Source organism: Arvicola amphibius, chromosome 1 (genome assembly GCF_903992535.2).
Source record: "Arvicola amphibius chromosome 1, mArvAmp1.2, whole genome shotgun sequence".
Taxonomy (NCBI): domain Eukaryota; kingdom Metazoa; phylum Chordata; class Mammalia; order Rodentia; family Cricetidae; genus Arvicola; species Arvicola amphibius.
This window is the reverse complement of record NC_052047.1, coordinates 69621005-69633247: the sequence shown is the minus strand read 5'-3', so window position 1 is coordinate 69633247 and position 12243 is coordinate 69621005. Positions and strand designations below refer to the sequence as shown.

Genomic DNA, 12243 nt, shown 5'->3' with positions numbered 1-12243 from the left:
GCCTAACATGGGTGCTGGGAACCGAACCTGGCTCCTCTCTTAACCATCTTTCCTGCCTCATGACTCCATTTTGTTTGTTTGAGAAAGGGTCTCACTACGTAGCTTGGCTGGCCTGAAACACAGTCTGGACCAGGCTGACCTTGAACTCATAGCTCTACCAGACTCCATTCTACAGTGCTGTGATTAAAGGAGGGCACCACCACATCAAGCACTCAAAGACTTAATTAAATTTTAACAGCTGTATTGAGATGTAATTCATACACTATAAAATTCACCCTGTGAAAAGGTACAATTTAATGGGTTTCAGATATTTACAAAGCATATAATCATTATCTAATTCCAGAATATTTTCATTACCCTTAAGAGAAATTCATTAGCAGTCATACTATCTAATCCTACTTCCAGCTCAGCGTCTGGCAACCACTAACCTTTCCATCGCTCTAGATGCTTGGCATTTCATTCAGATCAAACACTATATGCTCCATTTAGTATAGTTTTGTGTTTCATTCATTCAATCTTCAATAGTTTGTTTCTTGGTAAGATCCCATTGTAGCCTTAATTTTGTCATTTAAAATGCAATTGAAGATTGAAACTTTACCATGTTAAAAAAATAAGATTCCATTGTCTGGATAGAGCATATTTGCTTATTCATTTTCACTAGTTGATGATGACCTCATACTTTTAAGAATTACGATGTCATGCATGGGCTGTAGTAATTGTCCTCTCCTTAAAGACTGGGTTGTGCCTTGGTGGGTGAAGTCGGAATGCTTGGTATTGACCGTGCTCCCATGGACTGATTAATTTGGCTCGAGGAAACTAACGACTCTCTTGCTTTGTCAGGTGCCGTCTGTGCCAAAGCGTTGGGTGGTCCAAATATAGTAACACAGTTCTAGGAGTTTCTTTTCCATAGTATTTTCTATTCCACACTCTGGCAAAACATTCCTTTTCAGTTTAAGCTGTAACCTCGTCGAGTTGATTACTCAAGGAAACCCTCAATGACTTTTCTTTTTGTCTTAATATTTTGGGTGCGGTAGCAAGTAGAAGCAGATCACCCTAACCAAATATTTAAACAAAGCCATTCAGGTCAGGAAGGGAAGATGGACTGAGGAAGCAGAAATTAAATGTGGCTTTTAAAGGAGGGTTTTGATTCTCATAGACTTGTTGAGGAAGGAAAAAGCCTGTTCCAAAAAGGCAAAGGGAATTAAAAGTTTATCTTCTGGGTGACTGGGAACGTCTGTGCTCGGAGCACGTGTCTTTGGTATGTTTGGCAGCCAGCAGTTTGTGCATTAAGCGTGTTGGACTCTTCCGCCCTTCTGCACATGGTGAAATTCAAGTTTCACAACTTCTTCTGAAGCGGGGGTTAGAGATCCTCTCCAGGGCTGCAGAAAGATGAACTCCATTAGAATCCAGATAACTTCTTCGAGTTCTCTGCCACCTGTCCTCACTCTTTTTAGTTGAGGGTAACTTTCAAAGCGACACCCACGCAAGAACTGGACATGTCCCGGCGGGTTGCAAACTGCCCCTGACAGCCGCAAGGGCCTTTCGCGGTCCCTGGAGGTGAGGGCGAGCATCGAGTGCGGATGGCTGGCTCGCATCGCCGGAACTGTGGATGAAGCATCCTTCCACGCCCCAATGGCTCTAGCTCCCGCGTCAGAGCAGGACGCGCCGAGCGGGCGAATAACCCGGGAACAGGTTGCGATCCTTATTCTCGGTCATTTTAGCAACTGCCAGGAGAAATGTCCGCCGCGGAGGGCGGAGCACAGATGAGGGGGCGGAGCGAGAGGGAAGGGGCGTGACCAAAAAGACGGCCAGGGCGGAGCAAGGGCGAAGGGGCGTGGCCCATGCAGAGAGTCGGGGAGGGACTCAGCCGATGGGGCGGGGCGGGCGGGGCCTCTGGGCCCCGCCTCTCGCCGCGGGCGCGCCCGCCCCGCCTACCGGCTCCCCTCAGAGGTGGCCGCGGCCGAGCGCGGGGAGGGAGGGGAGAGCGGGTCACGACGCTGCGGGGGCGGGGATAACCCCTCACGTGGAGCAGATGAAAGGGCCGCGGCGCGACGGCCCGGGGAGCGGAGCAGAGCTTGCGACCCACAAAGCCGCCGCTGCCGCCGCGATGGTGCTGTGAGGCGACCGCCCGCGCTCGGTCCTCCGCCGGCCCGCGACTATGCCCGGCCGCGCCCGCCCTCCGCGCCCTCCCGCTGCAGGACCATGAGGCCACGCTCGGGCGGGCGCCCAGGGGCCCCGGGCCGCCGCCGCCGTCGCCTCCGCCGCGGCCCCCGCGGTCGTCGCCTGCCGCCGCCGCCTCCGCTGCCGCTGCTTCTCGGACTGCTGCTGGCGGCCGCGGGGCCCGGCGCGGCGCGGGCCAAGGAGACGGCGTTCGTGGAGGTGGTGCTGTTCGAGTCGAGCCCGAGCGGAGACTACACCACCCACACCACCGGCCTCACGGGCCGCTTCTCGCGGGCCGGGGCCATGCTCAGCGCCGAGGGCGAGATCGTGCAGGTAGCCGCTCGGGCCCCGTGCTCCGCCGCCACAAGATGGCTCCGGGGGCTGCGCCCGCCGACCCCGCCGCGGGCTAGCGGGCGGGCGGGCGGGCGGGGAGGGGGAGGCGCGGAGCCCGGCGGCATCCCTCGCGGGCGGGCTGGCGAGCGGGACGCGGCCTCCGGGGTACTGCGGCTGGGGCTAGCGCACGTGGGGGCTCGGCCTCCGGTGGGGGCACCGCGCCGGAGTGGGGGTGGGGACTCTGGGCTGGGCATGGGCGCCGGGGCGGCAACTCTGAAGTTGGCGGGACGTTTTTCTCCCTCAGGTGAAAGTCCCGGCAACTACCTGTTGAATGCCAACTTTGCAAAGGCGAGTTGAAGGATGGAGCGGCTGCTTAGGGTCGCGGGCGTTGCTTTCTAGCCATGCTGGCTCTGTTTTCGGAGAGGCCAGGTTGCCGGGGCGCACATCCTCGGGTGGTTTTTCTTTCCCCGGTTGGGATCTACCGCCCGTCTTACCTGGACGCTTACTCTCTGGCAGGGCTCTGGACAGGCACCAGCAGGAAGGGGAGCAGGCGGAGTTGGCTGGCGAGTGGGCATTGGGGGTGCACTGTAGTGGCGGTGGAAGGCAGCCTTCTCTGCGTGCCTCAGATTACAGGGGGATGAGAGAGACCGCAAGCTCGCCCCTGGGTCAAGGACTAATACCGAAAAGGCCTGCAAAGCCAGGGTCGCTCACTGACAGGGCCTCCACCTTGCTCCAAAATGCAAGAGGTCTGCGTTCCAAAGGAAGCTGGCTATGGAGAGCTTTAAGCTGTCCCCATTCTTTGAGGAGCGACTCACAACTGAAGCCTCTGCGGATGGATAGCTGCATAGATTTCCCGCTTCCTTGACCAGGATTTTTATCAACTTGTTCTAGGGCCAGCGCACTTGTGAGCTGTAGCAGGCGCACCTCTAGTGGGGGCGATTTGAATATGGTTGGCTTGTCTTTTAATTTTGGGGGGCTATAAAGGCCTATAGTTTGGATCTTTGGTGCGTTGCTCTTGGGTGAATTATGAAGAGAAAAGGGACTGTGTGGAATGACTGACTACATAGCAGCTTTGAGTGTAGACAGCATAATTCCCTTGCCTCTCCCGGGTGCAGCTTCAGAGCTCTGAGTTGACAGGACATAGGCCAGTACAGTGTGGCTCCTTAAAGGTGTCTGTCCTTCCAAAGCTAGAGGAGGTCCCGATGCCTGTACTTAAAAAGCATTGTTCCACGGTGCTCTGTTCTCATCTATAGGAAACGAAACACACGCTTGACCGATTTCTGTGGCTACAGATGTTGCTAAATGTGATAGGACTTCTTTTTTTCCTTATAATGTTATTGTTACTGTCATTAACATACAAGCTTTAGAGAGGATGCTTTGCTGAAGATTCCTAAACATTGCTGTTGTAGGCTTTGAGAATAGTTTGAATCTTAAATCTTGCTTCTTGTGACTCTTGTCTTTCTTTGAGGCTTTCACTATGCCCTGGTGGCTTTAGAAATGTTTGATTTACAGCCTGAGGGGGAGGTGGCAGCTGAGGGGGAGTATGTTTTAACGTGGCACTTCACTTTTTGAAGGAGACTTTTGAAGTTTCAGATTTTTATCTGCAGTGTTTAAACTTGAGCCATTCTCCATGGCAGTTTGTCTGGTGAGCTATCCATTATGCATAGTGCTGTGCTTTGCAGATATTCTTGGGTGCACCATTTAATACAAAATTAGCCGTTTAAACACACCATTTGCAACTATTTTATCCTGCCTAGAAGAGAGATAATGTGTGAATTTGGCAGGACTCTGGTCTCTTGAAGTTTTTGAAGTACTTATCTAACTCTTTTGTAGTCTATTAGACTAGCACCTCCCAAATTAAGTCAACAATTGCTAAGGGAAAAAATGGCTTAAATGGTATTTAATAAGTTTACCTGTTAACCAATCGCTGATGGTGTTCTTAATTCCTTTATAACTGCACTAATATTGATGGGCTTATCTGAGCTCTCTGAATAGTTAGTGCTTGGTACACTATAGCTTTAATAACTTTGTTGTGGTCATCAGACTAGCAGGAGTTGAGGGAAGCTGGCAACTTTGTAAGCCTCCATTGAGCACATTTATTTGATAGATGTCTGTGAAAACCCTATCCACAGACGAGCACAGTGTGGCTTTCAGAGAGCTTTGTGTGTGTACACAGACTGGCATGCTTTTATCTTGTGACTACTGCCAGACTGAAGGAACTGTTGTAGCTTCTGCCTACCAGCCCTGAAATAAGTTTTGTTCGGAAAGTCAGGTTTTAGGACTGCTGAGAGGGACTATAACAAGAGAGTGTGTAGTAAGAGCGTTGAAGTGAAGACAGTGTTTAATTTCAGATTGATCATGTTTCCTAAGTACTCATTCAACTTTGGTTTTACCACCTAAAAAACTTCACGATTTGCCCTCTAGTGTGTCATAGTCTTTATTTCAATGCATGATGCATTGTTTTGGTTATTTCTAGTGTGATTCTCTAGCAATTTTGTTTTTAATTGGGAAGGGGGAAGCTGTTTCAAAGTTTCTCTTTAAAAATTCTAAGATAAGAAATGTTTTGTAGTACTGATTTTGTTTTTCAATTTACCAGTGAAAGTGTGTGAATGAGTGTGTGTGTGTGTGTGTATACATGTGTACACAGTAGATACCTTATCATAGCCTGGCCATCCTAGAGACTTCTAGTTTGGATACCTGTTCAGTCTTTTGTATAAATTGGATGGGAGAAAGCCTGGATGTATGTGCTTTTGTAGGAGTAGGGTTAGTAAATCAGATGAATGTATTAGGCATAATTATACTAAGGCCATTAGTCTGTATGAAGGGCTGTTTGTGTGTGTTTGAATTTTTTTTTTCCTATTTTGTTATCTTCGGCTGTGAACAGGATATTTGGGTGTGAAATTAATTGCTTTTATTATCTTGCCGCTTTGCGTCTAAGCGGACCAATCAAGATCTGATTGCTAGAAGAATTACACTTTAACTGTACTTCTGAGTTGTGGACCTTTAAAGAGCTTTTAGACATACTAGTACATATTTCATCTTTAAACCAATGTGTTGCTGTTAATGAAATTATTATCTGAAACTTTTATACATGGCTGTGCAGTCCATGTGGTTGGTGTTGTTAAATAAAGGACTTGATTAAACACTGGCTAGTGGTATGTGGATTGGCTGAACAAACATGAAAATTTGCATTACTAGAAATAAAAGATTGTTTTAAAGTGGAAATGCCTATTTCTCCCATTGAAGTCAAATATTAAAATATTGAGAAATTAATTTGTAGAAGGAATTAGAATGATTGGTTCTTTTCAACTTTTAAATCAGTTATTTCGGATCCCAGGCTAAATGTCTGATGGACTTGAAGCTAAGAACATGAAGAACTAAGGAAGTTCTTTTAGCTGTTAAGAGTGAAAGGAGAGCTGCATGGTGATTAGATAGTCTGGGTAACTAAAGGTATCACAGGGAATAATTGTAGGAGGCTAATTCCTCTGCCTTGTTTCCCTGTCAGTGTGTTTTTACAGTTCAGCATTTGATCAAGCACTTTCTTTTTCATCTCCATTTGAGGTTAACTTAATAGGCCTGCCTCCAAAAATTGACTTGGTCTAATAGAACAATTGCATGCTGACAGCTGACTTGGATTTACGCAGAAAAGGGCCTGCCGACCATTTTGTCAGATGGTCCTTTATAGGTTAAAAGCAAGCATTTCATTGTTGGGGGGCGGGTTTAGTAAATTCCTACGATCTCTTCTCTGGTTTTACACCCTGAGATCTGGCAATTCCCAGTAATTCTGGCTGGGGATGGGAGTGTGGAAGAAGCAATCTTAGCTCCATTGATGAGCCTTATTTTGTGTGTGCAAGATACTGTGCCAAGCACATTATGCTTGTTCATTTTATCTTTCATTTAGACACTGCGTTTTCTCGGTTTTACAGAGGAAGAAACTGAGGCTAAGAGAGACAGGTTTGTTTCTCTAATGTGACAGCTAGCAGAACCTGAATTGAAACCATGACTTGTTCTTGGTCTTGTCAAATAGCTAACACTGGGTTTGTAAGGATTTTGACATTTAATACAAACCTACTTCCCATAATTTGCTATTGGAGTTCTTTCAGGCCTGTGATCCCCTGAAATTATGCACATATTCTTGTGAATGGATGTGTTTATTTTCCTGATAGCTTCCCAAGAAGGAAAGGGAAACTCCCCTCTAGTACTTGTCTTTGACTAGTACAGCACAAAAAATTTGAGTAGAGGGCTTGAGCGATTGCTCAATGGATAAAGGTGCTTGCTCTCAAGCCTGAGTCCTAAATTTGATCCTCAAACCCACATGGTAGAAGAGAATGGACTCCTGAAAGTTGTCTTGTGACCTCTGTGGCACACATGCCCTTCCCATAAATGTTTAAAAAAAAAAGTTGAGTGAGGTAATAGGTCACTCAGACTAGCAGGAGTTGAGGGAAGTTGGCAACTTTGTAAGCCTCCATTGAGCACATTTATTTGATAGATGTCTGTCAAAACCCTATCCTTTTCAGAATAACACTACAGTGCTACAGTCCTCTGAGATAGGCTTGTACATAGAACTGACTCCTCCTGCCCACAGACATTTATATCTCAACTGAATTTGTGCATCTATCTCCTGCTAATTCTGTATCATCCTTGGGGGAGATAAAAAAGCAACCAACCACCCATGGAGTTTTCTACATTTAGATGAAGTACAAGAAGAGATGGAAATGAAAGATTTGAGATAGCAAAGAGTTAGACATGTTTCCTTCTACTATTCATTACACAGCGAAGCAAAACAGCTCCTGGTATTGGAAGGCTGCAAGAGCAGCCCCTGCCTTCTTGTGGACCTAGATCTTCAGGGAGACAGGTCTGTTTGTTGATCATCCCATTGTTAGAATACCAATTGTCTTTTTATAGGGTATTTGTATTCCAGAACATGGTGTCTAGTCTGAAGATGTCTTTCCTGGTAGAACACTGAGCATTGAGAAATCCCTTATGTGGAACAGGTGTTACAGATGGAATGGCGTTTGAAACTTTAGTGGTGGTGGGAGTAACTGAAGATCTGTTATTCATAATCATTAACCTGTGTTATTAAGAGCCTGGCTTATGGTGGATTCCTAGTCTGTAGAATATGGATTTGTAATTCACAGAAAAATTATTTTTAAATTAATCTTCATAATCAAAAGAGCCAAATGTGTGTGCTTAAACATAGCTCAGTGCATAAGGGCCCTTGAGTTTCATCCCTAGAAATGGAAGAAAGCAAAGTACCAGATGTAATACTTTAGTGCAGCAGATTTAATGCAAGGCTAGAAAGATGGAGTGCATTGTTTTGGGCCATGTGGTAAGAGTAGTGCCAGCTATGATTAACATTTAATTCCTCGCTTCTCAGGCTTGGAGCCTCTCTGTTCACCCTGGTGCAGTTAGACAGTGTCTCAGGGAAGAGTGTGTGTAAGAGTATGGCTTATGATTAAACTAAGGAAAGTCAGGCATTCTTGAGTTATATATTGAATATAAGTGGTTGCTTTTCTCCTGATTAATTTAAATTTTGAGTCTTCCAGTATTCTGTCAGAGCTTTTAAAAGTAGCAATCAGGGATAGGCCATGGTGGCTTATACCTTTAATCCCAGCACTCAGGAGGCAGAGGCAGGTAGATCTCTGTGAGTTCAAGGCCATCCTGATCTAAAAGCGAGTTCCTGAATAGCCAGAACTGTTACATAGAGAAATGCTGTCTTGGAAAATAAACAAACAAACAGAAGTAGCTCTCGGACTGGGGATATAGCTCATTGGGTAAAGTACTAGCATTATAAACCTGAGGACCTGAATTCAGATCCCCAGTACCAAGTGAAAAACTAGGCAGGGAGTGCATGTTGATCTCTCAGTGCTGGAAAGGTAGAGTTAAATGAGTCCTTTTGAGTTCCTGGTTAGCCATTCTAATTGAATCAACAAGCTCTAGCTTCATTGAGAGACCCTGTTTCAAAAAAGAAGGTACGGAGTAGTTGAGGAAGGTACCCAACATTGACTTCTGGTACTTGCATACACACATAATGTGCGCACACACCTACAAAAAGTAGCTACTAATAAAACTTGGTACTGTGATTGTGGGTGTCAAACATCTCTAATTCCAGATACTTAAGCTGAGGCAGGAGGATCAGATGAACCAGGAGTCCCAATCTAGCCTGTATAGCATAGTGAGATACACAAAAGACAACCACAACAAAAATCAAGCCTAAACAGCAACAACAAAAAAATCTAATGTTCAAATGCTTGTCATGTAAGGCACTAGGCACAGTGCTTTGTTTTAATTTGACAGACAAGGCTGATGGCAGTTTTTAGGTTAGGAAGCCGGGAGACAAGTGGTAAAGTCACCTATGATAGTCACTAAGCAGGTGTGTAATAGATCAGATTCAAACTGATCTTACTGATGCTGAGACATATTTTGTTTTCCTGAGGTTGCTTTACATGGCACTTTTGTGATAAGGTTATATGAACTGATGTTGGAATTCAGGTTTGGGTTTAGACCCAGAGCCATTGACTGAGAAATGAGTTTGTAATTTCAACTGAGAAAACCTCTACCCTACTAGAAATTTCTTTCTCTCTTGTCACTCTTTCCACAATCACAGAAGGCTCATTTCAGCTTGCTTTCCCCTAGAGCCAGGCTGCAAAGTTTACAAAGACAGTGACTGGAACTATCTAGCTATTACTTGGTGGCACTGTGCTGTTTTGGGCCATTGGCAAAGCTGGACTAGCTGAAGCAGCCTGGCCTTTAGGATGATTTCTGGTGTAAGACACAACTCCTTCCTGTGCTGTACCACTTCTTCAGAGAAATTATGTCCCATGTACATTGCCTTTTTTTTCCCCACAGACTGCATATTTGCATATTGCCTGTTGATTTAATGATTGTAAGAACATGAAACTTGGGACTGGAGAGATGCCTCAACAGTTAAGAGAACAGGCTGCTCTTCCAGAGGACCTTGGTTCAATTCCCAGCACCTACATGGTGGTTCACAACTGTTTGTAACTCTAGTTCAGGGGATTCGACACCCTCACACAGACATACTTGCAGGGAAAACACCAAAGCATGTGCTTTGTGTCCACCAGATCCTGGATAGGGCATGGCAGGGAACATGAATAATGCTTCGCTTCTGTCTGCAGGCAGCCTCGTGTGGGGACCAGATAGCAGGCAGACAGCACTACTTTACCCTGGAACATGCTCTGTCTATAGAATTCTGTGAGACCCCTGGGAGAGGGAATTTGGCCCTGGTGCTGAGTTTGGGCTGGTCAAGCCATTGTATGCCACAGCTAGTATGTGAATTTGAGCAGTCTCACCTTTTCCAACTAATTTTTTACCTATCTCTGAGGTTAAAACTGATAAACCTTTTGTGGAGATGTGCCTTTGTAACTGTCAAACAGAAAGGCAGGAGGCAGAATGGAGGCTCTTTGTTCCCCTTGTAGGCTGAACTAGATGTTTTAAAATCTTAACTTCTAGCAGCTCTGTTGACTTATGATAGTGTGAAAAGACTAAGGTCAGCTGGCCCATTGTGGTTCAAAGGAGAGCCTTTTTATTTTTATTACTCCTTAAGATGTGTTGTAAGAGTTGATATTAATTCCCTTCTCTGTTCAGCAGCCAGGGTGATATGGTTATTTAGAAACTGACTGTGAGAGTTGACTTGGTGAAAGTAAACTTTGATGATACTAGAAGTTGATGAGGAAATGTTGGAATGGGAACTTCTGGCTGCCTAAAGGCTGCTGCATTTTGAAACTGGAAGAGTAATGATGGCTGAATTTTAAGTACATGTAAAATCTGATTAAAACACATTTTTTTTTTTTTAATGAGGCTGGAAGATGACTTAGTTGGTAAAGTGTTTGTCATGAAAGTATGCAGACATGAGTTTGGATCCCCAGCATCCACATCCACAGCTGGGTAAAGTAGAATGTGTCTGAATCCCAGTGTTGGCAAAGAGAGATAGGCAGCTCCTTGGAGCTCACAGGACAGCCCTCGCTAAATTGATGAAACCCTGTCTTGGAGAAAATGGAGAGTAGCTGAGGAAGACACCATATCAATGTTCACCTTTGGCCTCCATGTACTTGCTCAAATATAAGAACACATATAAGTACATATCACACACAGAGAGAAAATGCATTTATACAATACTTGGAAAATACAGAAAATTATGAAAAAGAAAATCTTATTATCTACATATCACTCTGTTAGCCTTTGTGCTTTTCCAATGAACTAAATGTGGTTTTAAAGAAAATTAGAAAAACCTAATGGTGATAACCCTTTGTCTACTTTGAGTGTTTAATTGTTAAATATTTTGTAAACATTTACAGAAACTGTAGTGAGGAGCAGCGAGCTGTGTTCCTGCCACCCAGCTCTCGGCCGCCTGGCTAGCGTATGCCCCGAAATAACAACACACAAATTGTATTCTTTTAAACATTGCCTGGCCCATTAGTTTCAGCCTCTTACTCACATCTTGATTAACCCATATCTAATAATCTCTGTAGCACCACAAAGTGGTGCCTTACCGGGAAGATTCTAGCATACGTCGATCTTGGGTCCGAGCTTCATCGCCTCTCTCTCCCTGAGGAGAGGCATGGCAGTCTGGCTCAGAGAGCAGAGGCATGGTGATTTATTAACTTCCCTTCCCAGCATTCTGTTCTGTCTACTCCGCCCACCTAAGGGCTGGCCAATCAAATGGGCCAGGCAGTTTCTTCATTAACCAATGAAATCAACTCAAACAGAAGACCCTCCCACATCAAGAAACCATGTCACAGGTTATTATTTTCTGTTGTTATAGGCCGAACTATCTTTAGAGTCACTAAGTATCTTAAATACTTAAATATCTTCTAGGTTCTCACAGGCATTGTCAGATTGCTCTGCAGAAGTCTTGTTTTAGTTTATAACCCACTAGTCAGCATGCATGGAGAATGTTTACCTTGTGGTACATATCTGTTTCTTTAGAAAGTAATGTAAATAAATCAGAACTTGGAAAGGTAGAAATCTGCATATTCTTGTCATACAGTAAATAGCAAATATTGGTTCTTTTCTCTGTTGGAGTTCTGAATGATAGCTAATTCTGCATAGAGATGTGCTGTTGGTAGCATTGAATGCCTTCACTGTAGGTGTCTGTGAGCTTGATTCTGGAGCAGCAGCTGGTGGTGCCCCTGCTCTGGGCAGGAGCAAGATGGCTATCTACTCCAAGTTGGCTGAGCAAGCTTGAAGATCTGGAGACTGCAGAGAATGCCACAAGATGCTGCAACTTGGTGCTGGGGATGGTGGTGGTGCTATTGTCTTGGATGTTTTCTAGTAGGCCTGTTTATGTAACCCAGGCTGGCCTTTAACTGGGACTTGCTATGTAGCAGAGGAAGACTTTGAATTCCTGACCTTGCCTCTCCCTCCCAAGTACTGGGACTATAGGATGCCCATCATTTGTTTTGGATTATCTTCCTCTGCCTTTCCTTTCCTCCCTCCCCTTTTTTTCTTTCCTTCCAGTACTGGAGATTGAACCTAGGACCTTAGCTCCACCAATAAGCTAAATTCTCAGCCCACTTTTGGGGTTCTGCCTTAGGGCCATTTGATCTGTGTGTTTGTAGGGATCATCTCTCCCATCCTCTGTTAAATTTTTTTTAAGATTTATTTATTATGTATAAGCCGGGCAGTGGTGGCGCACGTCTTTAATCCCAGCACTCGGGAGGCAGAGGCAGGTGGATCTCTGTGAGTTCGAGGCCAGCCTGGTCTACAAGAGCTAGTTCCAGGACAGGC

General features: G+C 45.3%; 1 protein-coding gene across 1 annotated transcript in view; it reads left to right on the top strand.

Moving 5' to 3' along the window:
* The first annotated feature begins 2202 nt into the window (after positions 1-2202).
* Positions 2203-12243, top strand: part of Znrf3 (zinc and ring finger 3) — a 151307-nt gene continuing 141266 nt past the window's right edge. The window contains exon 1 of the mRNA XM_038344436.1: positions 2203-2493. Coding sequence (XP_038200364.1) covers positions 2203-2493 — 291 coding nt within the window. The remainder of the gene's footprint in view (positions 2494-12243) is intronic.